Here is a 16,985-nt window from a genome sequence, read left to right on the forward strand (position 1 = left end):
GTTTATTTCTTACTTTTCAGCAGCTAAGCATAAAATATTGAGCTATAAAATGCTTACAAAACTAAATTACAGGAAGTGAATAGAACACTGTTATCTACTGAGCAAATGGTGGGTCAAACAGTAGCTTGAATTCTAGTAGTGACTATGACTGTGACCTTCACATGCACCATTGACAGAAAGCAATTTTATTTACATTTTTAAATCCATATAAAGTTGTAAGATGGTACTGCTACAAAATGAAACTTTTTTGTATGTCCCAAGGAATAACTAAGCTCTCCCAAGGTCACATGTAGCCTGAAATGCAGCAAGGCTTTCTCAGTTCTACTGCCAGTACATTTTGCCCAGAACTGGTGGTGCTGGTTATCTATTTTCATTTACCACTTGAAAAGTCTTCATATTTTAAGATGGAGAAGTTAGAATGAGGCATTGTTTCTTTTTCCCACTGGCTGCTTATGCAAACTGATCGCTAATTATGTCTGTAGCTGCTACAGCAAGTTACTTGTTTCATCTGTACAGATGAAAAGGTCTATCCATTGGTGGTGGTGTGAAAAAAAAAGCCTTATTTTAAAATAAATACATCATCTTTTCTGAACAAACAACACTATGATGTCTAAAATTCCACAATTTAGGAAATAACAAAAACTATATATGGTTTAGTACAACCTGTACATTTAAGTATTTAAATAGCAGCTTTTTTTCCATTCTGTTTACACCAGGTGTAGCTAGCTGCCATTTTTAATTAAAAAAAATAATAATCCATCTGTTACTACATCCCACTATTTTTGCTCTCTCTAAGCACCTCATGACAAAATATTTCTTACAAGTCTGGTCTGAAACCACAATACAGTCAGCTCTGTTATAAGGACAATATAAACAACTGAATTCTTCTAGCTATTCTATTTAACACTTCAAGCTTTTCCAGAGTATAACGCAAAATAAATAAGTTTATAGAATAACACCATTTTGGAGAGCATTTACTGCCACACAGAGTGCCTAGGAGGACACATGTGTCTATAAATTATAGGTGGTTCTTGTAGCAATGCCTATGATTAAGGTTACCTGAAACTTCCCATAATAAAACCTTTCTTCAGTTGCTTATAAAAGTTTGCTGAACTTTAACCACTTGAAGTAAAATTTTCACTGCAAGGTATCTGCCTCAGTATTTGTTTAACCTTTTTGGAAAGTTCCACACAAAATGGTTTAGAGAACAAGATTACAGGAAAATATACCTTGCTTTGATAAAAGAGTTCTTCTTTTAGAAATCCTAATATTAGCTTTTTGGAGAATGGCAAACCGTTGAAAAGTGGTAGGGCATGTCCCTTTTGCCAGGTATATAATTTTTTACAGTTCTGAAATGTTCATTCAAAGTTAGTCTAGTTTTCTATTTTCATGGGAGTTTTTTTTCCTCATTATTTTTTTTTAAATCACAAGTCTTAACTACTATTTTTCAGAAACACTTCAGATTTTAGAGCTAAAATCACTAATATTCCTTACATGTTCCAGCTCCCAGTTTTGTTTGTGTGGAATAATGTTTACATGTTCTAGCTCCACAAAACAATGTATTTGTTCAAGTCAGTAGAACTAGATGCACTGAGCTACTTATAAACCTGCAATTCTTGTTCCTAATGTCGTGAGCCAATTAATGAGATGCTGAAGCCTAATTCTCCAGTTTTCTTACTGACATTTCCTGCCTCAGAGGCACTGAAGATGACACAGAGACTAGATGTGTAGAGAGCACAGTATTTTGAAGAGATATATTTATGGGCAGTGATAGACACAAACACATGGTCAATTTTCTAGATATAATTAGTTAGCTGTGCCATGAGAGAGGTTTGTTAAACTGCATGTAAGTCTGATTTTTGTTTTATAAAGAAAAAGCATTCAGGCAAGCAAATTATAAACAAGAAAGTATAATACTGCTTAAACTTAATACCAGCAATTTTAGCAGATTCTTCAGGTTAGATTCAAAACGAGCCTGAAACTGCTACAATTAGGTACTTACTCTCTCTATCTCAGGGACATGTTTAAATTCCTAATCTGGAATTAGGTACCCATATAATCCCATTGGAAGAAGATTTCTGAAAGCATGATTTACAGAAGCTACTATGCACTCCAAACTAAGCAACCGCAGGAAGATGGGAAACTAACACTTTCTGTCATTTCCTAGGCATGCAACACTCCTAGAGTTAGGCACCTTATCCTGCTACTGCTAATATGCCCAACAGACAGAGTAGGCAATGTAATTTCAGCTTTCTGGCTCGAGCATTTCTTTCACATCCAAACAAATCTTTTTTCTAACATGAGTTCTCAAAACCTGAAGTGGCTCCGCGACAATGGAAATCCTATGCATGAGGACAAAAGGCAAGAAAAAGACTTAATGGAAGCGCTCCAGAACTTACCTATAATCAGATCCTGCTTCCTGAGTGCATTAATCCAAGAGTAACGTAATGAACAAGTGAAATCAAGAAAATCTCCCATCTTATTCTACTAAATAGTGGTTGAAGTGTAGCAAGTGCAAGTGTTGAGTTCATACTCCCTAAATCAGAGAATGAAACTGAAACTCCCAAACCCATAATGAAACCTTCAGCCAGTGGGCTGATGATTAAAATAGGAGTGAGAACAAAGAAAAGCATCCTGTGTTCCTCCTATCCCTTTTATAAATCTCAGATAAGCCACAAGATCCAACTGAAGCCACTTTTTGATAGCCAGTACTCTTTTTGCTTTCACATTCTTGTAAGAATTAAGATTACTAGAGAAGTTACATCATTTTAGGCTGCTGTAGTGATGGCGCTTAAGCTCAAAAATAACCCAGAAGTCTATTCCAGCTGATATTAATTCTACCATAATTAATATTTGAATGTGAGGTGCATTCATTAATCTGGGAGCAGAGCTTAGCTGCATGTTGTTAGTGTCTTGCAGCTGTGGTATTTCAGAGCATAACTGAAGGTGGCAGTTGAGCTCAGAATGATCAAACAAAAAAGCTATGGCCTGGCATATCAGCCACAGAAGAGATACTGCATATTGAGGACATCCACATGCAAAAATGTCCAAAGATGATATTCAGAGTGTCAGAAATCACCATACTAATGAAGACCAGAGCTTGAGTGTATGGTAATGAGAATTATGAATATCATGAAATAGTTCATTAATTAAAGCTAGAAGCTGTGACAGGAAAAGACAACAACAATGAGAAACAAAGAATAATGCTTGTAGGGGAAGCTTTCTGCACAGTCATTTTCTTAGACCTTGAACATTTGTGGGATTTCATTGCTATGTTTGGTGGCAGTAATACTGTCTAAGCAAAAGAAAGCCCTAAGTTTTCAGCCTTGATCCAAAGCTGTGACCAAAGTCAAAATGTTAGGTTTGTGTGTAACCTTGTCCCAGTCATTAAATGTTATGTAAATGATTCTTAAATAGCCTGGTCGAAATAAGCATTTAAAGAGTCAAGCTTGTGCCAGCTCAGCAATTTGGACTGAATTATTTAGTTTTTGTTGATTTCTTTGATTTCTCAGAAGGAAATTGAGCTAGGATTGTCATTCAATTACTGTACTGATTTCTATGCAACTTCAGTGACTCATTCATATTTTAGAACCAACAGTGTTTCATTAAAGATGAACACTCTGTTCATCTTTTTGAGAGCTAATAACACTTTTTCTACCATTCCCAACAAGTCCTCTAGTAAAAATAGAGGTGATAAAAGTAAAAAAGCTAATTAAACAGATTGAACAATGCAATTTTTGTTTTTAATGGTAGCTCTCATATCATGTTTATTTGTCATGAAGCCAAAACAAGCAAGAAAAAAAAAGCACAACCTCAAGTTTATATTTATAACCACTGGAGGTCACTTTTATGCTGGCATTCCTGCTAGATTTCTCTGTCTATGCAGTGATACATTTAACATCCGTAAATAACTCCAAAATTACTTTTGTTGTCAAAGATTGCTATCTCAATTAAAAAGATAGTTGAGGTTGTTTTCCATTAGGCCATCTTTATGACAGTGTTTGTTTCCGAAATAGACGCACAGAAGACGTTGGAAGCTAGGAGAAATTTATCAATGTAATTTCACTAGAAACAAATTTCCATTCCCACGGGGCATATTTATTGGAATCTGACTGTAGCTGGTCACATTATTAATAGCGAACAATTTATTTGATTAATTGACCCTACATTTCTGTTCCTGAAATGACCTCTACTATTTTGATTTCTGTTGCTTTTTGTTGTTGTTGTTGTTTTGTTTTGTTTTATGCATGAGCATTCTGTGAGTGTTTTCAGCATATTTTATGCTGGAGCTTGCTTGGGAGCTGTTTGTTTCATCTAATCGCAATGATTATTGTTCTACAGGATATGGTGTGACGTGAGTCTTCACATACTATTTTCTTTGTTCTCTACTTGACTTTGCCACTTAAGTGCAGTACGAGTAACACTTCTGATGTGGTTACTGAATATCTAGCATTATGTTTCAACTTCTGACCATCTAAGAGATGTACAGTCCTTACAAAAAGTCCTTAGGTAACTATTCATTGGGAAAAAAATATTTACATAGACATGCATTGAAAAAATATACAGAAATAAAAAGGATGACAATACAGGAGAATTGAAATGTTCTGAAGAGTGTGAACTTCTATAGCTGGATCCTCATGCTATTATCCCAACAAATGTCAAGCTGTTTTTCTGTGAAATGTTTTCCATCACAGAAGGATCCTTCACGCTTTTCTCCAACCACATAATCAGCTGCAGCTAAAGTAAGGAAAAAAGAACAGCGTGGAGTGTGGCCCTTAGGATGTGCAAGTACATCTCTATGAAATTAGAATTATAGGATGTATAAGCAACTAATTTGCTATATAAAAAGTTATTAGCATAAATCTACTGTAAATAGCCTTTTCTAAGCAGGCAGAAAAAAGAATTATTCTTCATATTTTTACAGACTGAGATGCAAAAAAAAAAAAAAAAAAGAAAAAGAAAAAAAAAGGCAAAGTATAGATGTAGTAGCTAAGATTACCCCCAGAATATCCTAGAATTTAGGAATTCATCTTAAATCAATCATGTAATGTGGACCATACTCAAATAGGCATAAATGTCAGTATTGTCTTGGACTCAATTTAATTTCTCCATTAATATGCAGAGTTGGAGTGAAAACTAAACTTTCATAGTGGCACCCTACAAGCACTGCATTCCCACCAATGTACAAATTTTCTTGATAACCACATGAGCCCATATGCCTTTCACTTCCTGCAGTGTTTTGAAGTTCAGGAGATTAACAACTTTGCATGAGGAACAGAAGTGTATGCAACTTTAGGGGATGTAAAATACGTGAGCAAACATGAGTCAGGGACATGTCCAGATAGCTGAATTTTAGCCTGAATCACCAGGCTAGCGAAGTCACAGCTCCACCTGTTGAGCTAAAGCAAATCATCCACCCATAACAGTTAGCAACGTAGGGTTTGTTTTTTTTCTCTCTCTTTTTTGCTAGACAGAGATCAATAACAGTGTTCTATTTGGCTAAAACAAAACCTAAAGGTTTAGGAACAAACCACTTAGTCATTATTCTCAGTGAAGGAATGCTGTAGCCACTGAGCACTTCTGCCAAAGCACAAAAGGACTTGGATGTAAAGGAAGAGTTTAATGGCAGACCAAAGGCAGGATCCCAGTTTTCTTGATCAATTTACTAAAGCACACTACAATGAATGAAACAATGTTTGAAGTAAAGAGTATAGAAGCCATTCAGCTCCTTCTGACTACACAGGAAATGAACTTATTCAGACCAAAGACAATGAATATCACTTGCAAAAAACTTACATCCTTATAGACATACATAGATGTTCATTCATATTTCTTAAAATGCTTATTTCTTTCTTCTGTGCTAGTTATAAATAGCCACTGCAAACAAAGAAACTCAAACTATAATGTAACAAAATATCATTCCCAACCACCTTATAAAAATGGGAATCAAGAAAAGGATACTGTTTTATGAACAGAGTATTCGATGGAAAAGTTCTCACAAATCTGAACAGTGTGAGCAGCAAATACACAACATTTTTGTGGAAGAAAATATAATGATAATTTTTTTTTTTTACTAATACGATTGTCAGGTACAATTTTTTCTGAAAGGGGAGAAAACTGCACTAGTCTGCAAAAGACATATATAAATAGCAGTTAGACTTCAAATCTAGAGCACAGATATAATACTGCATAGAGGCCACACATGGTCGGCTTCTTCAGATATGCCACCATTTGCATATCTTTGTTATTTTAGAAAACGGTAAGTGGTGCTTGAATACTCCAAAAACACATTTACCAAAAAAGAAAAATGAATAATCTATCTGAAAAGCCTACTTTGGATTTCATTTCAAAGATAAAAATGCTTCCCAGACTATACACAAGTTGAATTAGTAGAATAAATCATATCTCACGATTTCTAAAATTCAGAATTAGGTAGAAAAAAATATATTATTCAACAACAATGTATAATTTTTGTTATCAAATAGCTTATTATCCAATAATTATTGCGAAAAATAATAAAGGAAATATTTTCAGGGTAAGGGATGATAGGTAGTGTAATGCTTGCCTATAAGCACAACTCTGTAATAGATTCGAAGTAGACCAGATGTAAATTATTACACTGTAGGATTCATAAAAAACATAGATGCATGATCTTTTCTGGCACAGGAGAAGAAAAAATTATATCCTAAAAGCAGAAATTAAAAAACAAAACTTATTGCATTCACTTATGATTCTTGTTCAGCAAAACACTGAAGCCCATGTAAGCAATTCTCCTTTCCTCATTTAAACTTGTGTTTTATAAAAAGCAGTCACAAAGCACTGGCATCTACTCTAACGTGTCAGATGCAACCCCACAATTTCAGAATATTCCATTCACTGTGAAGAATAAAAGAAGCAGCCGCACCGCACCTCCCATAACCTACTTAGTCACACATTTCCATATTCATTTGGATTGCATTACGCTAAAAGACTGAACCATATCATTACAATCTGCTAAGCCACCCAATAACTTTTTCAAGGCTTACATTCTTCTCTAGTTAGCAAATATTAACTTCATTAAAGATACAAACATAAGCCATGTTCTGATACCTTTATGATTCTGTGGAATAGTGTATTATTACAGTGACTGGTACTATCTGTGCCAGAAGAGCTACTCACAGAGTACACATCAAGAGAAGAGTATCACCACTTGATTAACTGTAAAGAAGCTGAAAATACAGTAGCTGATTCACACAGAGCACTGTTTTATCAAAGGCCAGATGATGTTGTTCCTTACTCACACCAAATGACTGCTCAGTGAAGTGGCTTCACTGAGTTAAGAATATCCTTTGTGCACATAACTGCTAAAAATCATATTTATTTATTTTTATAATTCAGATATAAGTAGGTAGTATTACAAAAGGGTCATATTCTTGTACTTCTGTTTGCAATATGTATTACTCTACCATCTACTGTAAGCGGTCCTGTGAAGACAATTGAACTGTTTGTGAAAGCAGATATAAGAAATAAGTAAGTATATAAAACTGTGTGTCTTGTTAAGGCAGTATGTATTATAGATGAAGGCAGCAGGACAGATTCCATCTTCATTAGTGGTCAAGGTTTTGGTATTTATTATGCACATCTCTGTATTCACACTCCTGCTTTTTTTCCTGTTCTTTGAAGATCCATGAACTTAGCAATTGTCACCAAATAGCTACAAAAGCATTGCTATGTTTTACCTAGCACTGTTGCCAAAATGTTTCCAGAGTAAGCTTTAAGAAAACACTCTGTATGCAATACAGAGTAGCTGCAGTAAGTGAGAACAGAAATTACTCTAAATTAGAGTCAAATTACCAAGTAACATTCTGATTTTAAACAGACTGGTATTTTACAATATTGCTATTGATTGTGCAACAACTGTGAGGGCACAGCTTTAATATCATTTTTTTTTAAGCCCATATCTTCTTCTGAAAGGCTTCAAATGCTATGTATGAAATTGCAAATATAATAAAAGCAGTCCATTAATTTTATGTAAGTAGTTTAATGTACCTGAAGGCCTATGACAACACTTCTTGACAAAATAGCTTAACAGTAGAATTTTTCTTCTGAAGTTCAATCAAGAATGGTTTATAAAAATATTATGGTACAGGTGGTCTGAACTTTCCATAATAGAAATTCCATTAGTAACAATTTTTGAAGTGCTGTCAATTATGCTTTCAATTTGAAGAGGCACCTGAATAATAACAACCAATCCTCAGTGATAGAAATGATACACTTAATCTTGAACAGGAGATGGAATCTATACTTCTACTGAGTCTGCTGATCCCAGGGACTCTGTCCCAGGAATCATCTAATTTTAAGGAAATGCACAAAGAAATAGCATAGGTATATTTTACTTTGTAGTTTTTCAAAAGTTTGGCAAAAAGCAGAGTGATTAAAAGGTCACACAAAAAGAAAAACTGGGCTGTACACACAAAGAAACAACTGAGCTGCACACACAAAGAAACAACCAGGCTCTTCATTCTTTAGATTTATTTGCAGTAAATGAGCCTGGATTAGAAAATGAGATTTGAGGACAGTAGGGCACTAGTATCATTAGCATTTGGTAGTCACTCAGAAAGCAAACTAAGCCTCGTTTCATCTCTTTCCACAAACTGCAGATGTGGAAAAAGCACGTTATCTTTCTATGCACTGATGCACTGGTCAACCTGTCATCTAAGTGACGAAACAGCTAACAGAAGAGGTGATACCCCAGAGGACATCAGTAAAACCAACATGGGAATGGACAAGACAGAGACCAACTAGCAAACGAATCCTTTTAAAGCAGACACAGGGGACCAGAAGAAAATATTACTGAACTGCCCCTTGGAGAGGCAGAGACAGGGCATCTGTAGAGATGGATGCAGCGTGCAAGGCAGATGAACGTTCCTGAGACATTTGTCACTAGGTGTACTGCAAGACACTGACATTAATGAGGGTGGCATTTGGAAGATAAAAGCAATATCTCTGAAGCAGACAATACAGTTTCCAGGCACCACTCATGGGAACACGGTTTAATCAAAACAGACTGGAAAATGATCACATCCAGCAAAAGTACCACCCATCACTACTGATATTCATGGGAGAATATGGATCAAGAATAAATGACTTTGAGTTTTGTCTGTGAGGTTGGTGGAGACTGTGGGTTGTTTATCCTCATAGCCCAGTCAATTCCTATCACATTTCTTTATTGAAGGGCTCTCCATAAGTCATCCACTTATACCTTCCTTGTCAACTGTCAGTATTTCAGTGACAAGTGCTTTTCAGGTAGCAGACCTCTAGAGGACAGCTCTGTCAATAGTGAGTGGGGATTTACAGGAGTGGAGGATCTTGTGTGTGATTACCTCCTCATGAAAGCGAGTAGGGAGCTGGAATATACCCCAGCCTTGGCTGTCTGAACAAAAGCAAGTGGAGTGAGCTAATCTGGCTGTCCCTTGAGGTTGCCTCAGAGCACCACTGCCCTGAAAGTAATGTCAACTTTTGGCTATGCAAGAGAGCTTTTTCCACTACAACCCAGAAGATGGGAATTGTTGGTAGTAATTAATCATTTCTTACTCTCACACTTCAGTGTCAGTCATGTCCCATAGCCCATTTTGATTCTGATGCTTTCAGATGTCCCTAATCTTCCCCAAAAAAAAGAGGATGAAGTGCTATGGATGGCATGAGGCAAACCCAAGCATCACAGAACAACCTTCCCAACCCCAGAGGCATCATACTGGGGATCTTAGATAATTAAACGCAAAATCTCATCCCTATTCCCCAACCCACTCAAGCATTACCCCTCTAATCAGTGTATCTCAAGAAAATTAAGAGCCTGTTTCCCTGTTAAAAGAAAGCCAGTCCACGGCAACAGGAAATACATGGACCTTCTTGTCACCCATCCACTTCTTCCTTTAGGAAAAGTGATGCAGGCAACAAAACTCCAGGTCCAGAGAGGGTTTCGATTATGGTCTGTGCAGCACTGGCCCGAAATACTGACTGGCTCGGGACGGGGTGTCTGTGACGGAGGAGTTTCCAGGGCCCGGCTTGCTCCCCGGCTGCACACAGAGAGCGGCGCCGGCGGGGCTCCGTGGGGGAGGGAAGAGAGGCGGCTTCGGGCGCTGTCCGCGGTGCTAACGCCGCAGCCTGTCGGCCCCGGAGCTCTCCAAGGTCCTGAATGGCAGGGCCACGGAGCCCGTGCGGCTGGGGGCGGCCGAAAGGGTGCGCCAGCCTCTGGAGGCGGCTGGAGCAGGCGAGGTAGCCGCAGAGCAGAGTATTGCAAGTCAGCCTTGTATCGATCCGTCTGAAAACCCCAGTCTCCCCCCCTCACAGCCTTCCCCAACTTGTAACGTCCAAAGCCTCCGACAGAGAGAAAACAAAAAGAAAACCTTTTTAAAAAATCACGTGGACTAATAGTGCACTGAAGAATGTTTTGCACGCGGATCCAATAAGAAAGAAGAGGAAGGGAACCAAAATATACTCGAAACAGGACAAAGATAAGCTCTTTCTTTTTCCTGTTTACTGTTACATGCAGGTGGCTCAGATCCACGTGTAAAGATGCCCATGATCTTGTCCTGTTGCAGAGTGTCAAGAACCTCCCGGCTGTCCTTCAAAGCCTTCTCTTTCTCTCTCCACTTCAGCTTGGGCTGTGGTAGAATAAAACTGACTGAATTCCTCCTTTAATCACAAACAAGACTATGGAGGCAGATTCTGGGAAAGAAACTGTTACTAAGCAGCGACCTGTGTCATAGTTAAAATAGAAAAGCCTCTCGCAAAGTCAATTCTTATGTAGATGAGGCGACATAAGAGCTTTTCTCTCTCTTAGTGAGCTTAGTGAATTTCTAATTTGTCCAAAGAAGCCCTAGAGGAATGAGGAAGAAAGGGCGGGAATATTGGGACTGCCAGTCATAATAAATATTGGCGTGCTCTGGATTGTTGCCTAGAAATGCACTGAAAATTGGGAGATCCAATGCCACTGTCTCAGCCAAGTTATTTTTCTTGACCTTCGCCTTTGTACACCCAGGCTGAACAAACTTCCTCAAATGAGCATCACCCCTTCTCTCTGCAAGAAGCACAATTTCAGTCTAAGTCACAGAACGGAAAAGGGAACGAGAAGCAGTTTCCACACCAAAGGAAGAACACTCTCAGAAGTTTAAAATACAGCAAGAAAAAAACATAGGGTTAAACTATAAACTAGGAAAAGTGCTGTCCTGTGGAACAGAGAGCAGTTTCCACTGCATTGAGAACCCGCCAATATATATCATATCAATAAAAAGGAGCTCTTCGAAAGCTTGCATAGTAATTGAGATTGGAGATCTTTTTTGATATGGGTTGGCATTTCCTCATATCAATCTGACAGAGCCAACTCAGGAAATTGCTGGTAATATTCATCTGGGGAGCAGTTTCATTAAACGTAATTCATTCGACTTTCACAATAAATTGAGTGACATCCTTACAGCAGAACCTTTTTATCCTTGATGAAGTGCTTGCCAGCCTTTGGTTTTCCACTTTATTGTCACATTCCTTAAAGCAGAATCGTCAACATGTCAATCTGCTGCATGAAAAAAAATGCTAAAGCTGTATTTACAAAGCACCCAGGAGGTAGTTTAATGCTGACTTATAAGAAGAGAGAGTTGAGAGTTAAACTATCTGATAAATCACAGCATAACTTCACCCAAGCCCAATCGAGAGAACAGAAGCCAATCCTATGCAAGGAAGGATGGCTCACACATTCATTTTCTCCAAGTGCTGGCTATTCCGAGCAATTGGTTTCTTAACCTGCTTCACCGCACTTTCCAAGACGACTGGGAAATTGGCTTTTTGTTAATTAAAATGGCGGTTTAGAGATGCAGGGATGTATTAAAGGGCTTAAAATGGATACCTCTAAGTACCAACTTGGAAGTTTTGGCTATTCAAAGGGGAGGGGATACTGGATTCTATTCAGGTGCGTGCCTGAAAGGTGAAAACAACTCGGAACTGCCTTCTCCAGAGATGAAAGCAGCATGTGCTAAGCAGCAGGAAAATAAATTTCAGTGCAGAGGAAACCCTGCTTAAGCTCCTAGGACGATTCTTGTGGTTGGGAATGAAGGAAGTGTGCAAACAGAATAAAGTAAAAAAATGCACTGAAAGTTGGGAGATCCAATGCCACTGTCTCAGCCAAGTTATTACAGCCATTACTGTATGCCTAACAGAAAATTAGAGCACAGGGAAGTTTACTTCACCAGGTGCAAGTGATTCGAGACCGATTTCTATTCCTGTGCCCCATCTTCCGAAAGGGTAACTATTTCCCCTACACCACTGCAAATGCGTCCCAAACTCTTTTAGGGAGGAGGTAGCGGGAGTGTCTCAGGAACATGTCAACTCCCCAGCACAAAAAAGCCACTTCTCTCCCCCAGCCCCCGCCAAGAGCTCTCCCCCCTCCACGCCTCGGACGTCAAATTGAAAAATGCAAGAAATCGCTTGTTTGAAAAAAATAAAAAGCAATAGCAGAATGCTTTCAGCACCGAATGCCTCTGAGAAAATACTGTGGGTGGTGATTATGACAGGACAATACCTTCCCTCTTTTTTGTTTTTTTGTTTTGTTTTGTTTTGTTTTCTTTTATCTTCGCTGCCTGTAGAGCTGTTGGTTTGTTGTTTTTTTCCCTCCCACATCAAAGTAGGACGCAATTAGCAACTATCTTAAAAAATGGAAAAAAAAAAAAAAACCAACTTATCTTCGTAGCACGTGATATCTTTGCACGTTCTCCATAGCTTTCATTAACCGGGGTGAAATGACCGCAAACAGTGCGACACGGAGCGAAATTAAATGTACACAAACTGCGGAGCCTCCAACCCCCAGCTTACCCCTTCAGCAAACACCGCACCGAGTGTGCCACCGCTGAGAACAATTGGAAACAGCTCTTCTTCGCGACATTTTTTCAGGAGAGCCCCACTCGGCTGTCGGAAGGCCTCCAATCGGTGTGAAACGGACCTCAAAATCCCACCGACACGAGAGGAGGTTCGCAGGCTTTTTGCACATACCTCTGTCAACGCCGTCGCCCTGTAAAACACTGAGCCCAGGAGAAGCTCCCCCGCGGAGCAACCTCCTCGCAGCCCACGTCGGGGGTGCGTGTGGGGGTGGGGGGAATCATGATCTGCCCTTGTTCCGTTTAAGTGCTGCACGGAGGAAAATCTCCCTACCAGAAAACGCTTGTTGTCGAGCCTAATCGACAAACCCGCTGCTCCGGGCAGGGAGCAGGCAGAGAGCAGGATGGGTGATCCCAGCAGAAGAGGCGCGAGCTGCTGTTCCTTCCTCGCAAGGGGTGGGAGGCTGTCACCGGAATCTGCAGTGTAGCAGAGCCAGGAGCGTGGCGGGGCCCGCAAGCAGCGGGCGGTGCGGGATGTCGCGCTGCGAGCGGCAGACGGGGCCAGAGCTGCCCCTGCCGGGAACCCGCCGGGCCCCGCTCGCACCGAGTGGCTCCGTGCAGCCTGCGGGAACGGTCTGCCTCGGCCTTTTGGCCCGTTCCGGAGGTGGCCCGCCGAGAAACAAGTGGTTGGGAGCTTTGCCGGCTTTACCAGCAGCTTTGCTGTGCGTTTTGTAGTCACCTCTGCACGTTGCTTCTACCCCGGGAAGAAGAAAGTAAGGAAGAAGGAAATAAAAGCTGGGAAAGACAACTTGGGGTTTTGGTTTGCCGTGGTGTCAGGAAGAAAATTCACCATCAGCTAAGTGGGAATTAAACAAGAAGGTTTCAATGAAAGGAATAGTGTAGGACGCCGGTGTCCTTATGTACAGACAGAAATGAAACCCAAAAAGAAGGGAAAAAAGTCTCCAATCTCCGAGTGGTCTTTTCTCTCTAAATATTTGCATGCTTCCTCAATGACAGTTTTGAGCTGGGCGCAGCACTGATAGCTGAGAAAACATTACTCATTAGAATACCACCGAGATGCTTTGGAAAGGACAGCGAGGTGTCTCGGGGTAAATCCATCCGAGTGTGGCATTTTTGTGCAGCTCTCTAAATCTGAAGGAACAAAATCACTGTGGCCCGTGGAGATTAACTCCTAATTCTACCGCATAAATACAGAGCCACCCGTTTAGGCCAAAGGCAGCGCGCTCCCTGCACAAATCAAATGCAATATTTGCACTACACCGTGTAGCTCAGAACAAGGAGAAAACACGTCTTGCACAGGCTACTTAATGTTCTTATCAATAAGCATAATACAGCCAAGCAAAATTCCCACTCATTGCGGTCAGCCATGACCTCTATAAATCCCAGGCAATAAGGCGGAATGGCATACGGCTCTATTAAAAGGAGGGAGGGAAAGCAGAAGCACTTCTCTGTCTTTTTTTTTTGTCTTTTTTTTTTTTTTTTTTTTTTTTTTTCCCTAAGATTTCATTAGGAAAAGGTTGAACGGTGGAAGAAGAGCAGAGTAGTTCGCCGGGTCGGGGGGGTCACACAGTGGCAGTGCTGTAACGGGGAGGCTCGGGGCGTTCGCTGAATGCCGCCGGGTTCGGGAAGGGGGGACGGCTGTCCTCTCGCCCACAGACGTCCTGCCACAAACTCGGTGGGAAGCTGATTGCGTCGTCATTTCGTTTACCCTTCCTAACAGGCTGGGCACCGGCAATCTAATTCCGAACTGAGTCCAAGCAGAGGGAGAACACCGAGCACTGCTGCGTGGCGCTGCGGGCAGAACTCGGCGCTTCCACGCGATCACTTTATCACTGCGAGGGCCCAACGCGAACTTTCCGACTGACTCCTGAATGCAGAGAGGGGAGAGAGGGGCCGGCATCTCCAAGTGGGGACCGACGGAGAGAGGGAGAGGAGCCGATGGGACGGAGAAACACTCCGCACCCCCCTGGGTGTTCCGGCCGAGGAGCGCATCTCCCCTCCCCCCTTTTGCCTTTTATTCCCGATTTTTTTTTTTCCCATATTCTCATTGTTTCAAAGGAAACTAAATATATATATATATCGTCTCCTTTGCTCACTGATGCCAAGCCCGAAAAAAAAAAAAAAAAAAAAAAAAAAAAGCATTCAGGTAATGAAGTCTGTAACTAAACGGTAATTGAATCAGCATAATTTGCACACTGAATGGTTTTCAAATGCTCCCAGTTTACAATTAAAGGAGAATTAATGCGCTTGTTGTTCAGACTGCGGCGCATTAGAATAAATCCAGCGCTGTTGTTGTAATGAGTCGAGAGCAGTTTAACTGCCAGCAAACACATTTAAAATTTAACACGACGTATCGATCTCGCTCCGGTTCTTTGATGGATTGTTCGCCGCGCGCGTTTTTCCCGGCTCTCCCCATCCCTCCGCCACACAACCGGCAGGAGGCGACGCCTGGGGATGGAGGGCGGCGGGAGGGCGCGGGACGGGCTCGGGCCCCAGAGCTGCGCGGCCGCGGGAGAAGAGCGCGTGCGGACCCGCCGAGCCCCGCGCCCGCCCGCGATTGGCTGCCCAGCGTCGGCTGAGCCGCGCAGCGCTGCACCGCAGCGCCCCCATGCGGCGCGGGTGCGCCAACGCAGGTAGACGTGGAACGGGGAGCGCCGCCGCCCCCGCCCCCGCCGCCCCGCAGCCGCAGCCGGAGCCGCGGCTGGAGCCTCCCGCGCACGGGAGTCGGGGTGCTTCGGCGGCTGCCGCTGGCCGAGGGTCTCTTCCATCCCCTCCGCCCCAGGGATGAACTACCGCCCGGCGTTCGCCCGCTGAAAGCACCGCAGGCAGCGGCGCGGGCTGCAGGGAGCAGCCTGCCCGGTTTTGTTCCTCGCGATTGCGAAGGGAGCGAAGTGTGCGCTAACGGAGATAACGCCTCTGTGTACCCGCGTTCCCCCGAGAACCCTAAAGGAGGTTTGCCACGGAACTCAGCGGCGCTTCATGCGGGGGCACTCGCTGTGCCGGCGCCGGGGCTGCCGAGAGGTGGGGCACGAAGTTGCTCCGGTCCCGAGCCCGAATGGAAGCCTCGCGGCAGCCCCTCAGGCACCGGGAGCCCCGGCCCGGAGGTGGCAGCGGGACCCTGCGCCCTCTGCCCTCCGGCTGCGCGTCCCTTCCCCGGGGACGAGAAGTTCCGGCCGTGCCCTCCGCTCCTCCGCCGGGAGCCGCCCGCAGAGCCCCGCGCCCCTCCGGCCCTGCCCGGCCGCGGGCTGCCGACAGCTGCCGTGAGTTTGTTGGTTCTCCGGCGCTCCCCGCTGCCGGCCCGTGCACTCACCAAGTAGAGGGTGGGCTGCAGCAGGAGGACCGCGCACCAGTACACAGCCTGCATCCTCGCCGCTCAAACTTCCCCCGCGCTGCCTTCGCTGCCTCTTTGTTCCACGCAGAACATAGATCCACCTGACATCCACTTTATGGAACAAGCGGAGCTCTCACCAGCCTAGACAAAAATGAAATTATAGACCTCATGACCACAAGGCAACGTTAGGCTCGAGACAAGGGGGGATGAGAGGTGTGTAGGGAAGGGGGGGCGGGGGAGAAGAAGGAGACGGGGTGTGTGGATGGGGGTGGAGGGAACGGAAAACGATTAAAATCTAATTAATCCGGCGGCAGAGCGAAGTGACCTCCCGGTCCGGGCTTGGCTGCGGAGCGCCCGGCGGCTGCGCTCCCCGCGTCGGAGCCGGGCTGGGGAGCCCCGTAGTGCGGCCGGGACGGCCCGGGGATGCCATCGCCAGCCCTGCGCGCCCGCCCTCGGCGGGGGCCGGCACAGCGGACAAGGACAGGAGGTGAGGGGAGCGGGGCTCTGGCTGCTCCCCGTGGGTGAAGAGCTTCATCGCCGGGCCCACCGGACAGCTCCGCGACCCCCCACGAGCCCAAGCGCCCACCTCCCTCCTCTCGCCTCTCCGTGCCTCGCTCCTTGTCGGGGCCGCGCCCCGGAGCGCCCCGACGGGCGCTGCCCCCCAGCCCCGGCCCCAGCCCTCCTCCGGCCCCGCACCCCGCGGGGGGGCCGCGGCGGGGATACGTACGGCATGGGGGATCCGACGGCTCCGCGGGGCGCTCCATGGGCGAGCCTAGAGGGGCCGAGCGCCG

At 43.6% G+C, this 16,985-nt stretch overlaps 1 protein-coding gene across 1 annotated transcript in view; it reads right to left on the minus strand.

Moving 5' to 3' along the window:
• The window catches only part of NXPH1 (neurexophilin 1), a gene marked incomplete at both ends in the record, with an annotated part of 131,771 nt that extends 115,544 nt beyond the window's left edge, over positions 1-16,227 (minus strand). Inside the window, one exon of the mRNA XM_079538092.1 lies at positions 16,174-16,227. Within this exon, the coding sequence (XP_079394218.1) occupies positions 16,174-16,227 (54 nt within the window). The remainder of the gene's footprint in view (positions 1-16,173) is intronic.
• Positions 16,228-16,985: the final 758 nt, after the last annotated feature.

This window comes from Tetrao urogallus (assembly GCF_951394365.1).
Source record: "Tetrao urogallus genome assembly, chromosome: 7".
In the NCBI taxonomy this organism is placed as follows: domain Eukaryota; kingdom Metazoa; phylum Chordata; class Aves; order Galliformes; family Phasianidae; genus Tetrao; species Tetrao urogallus.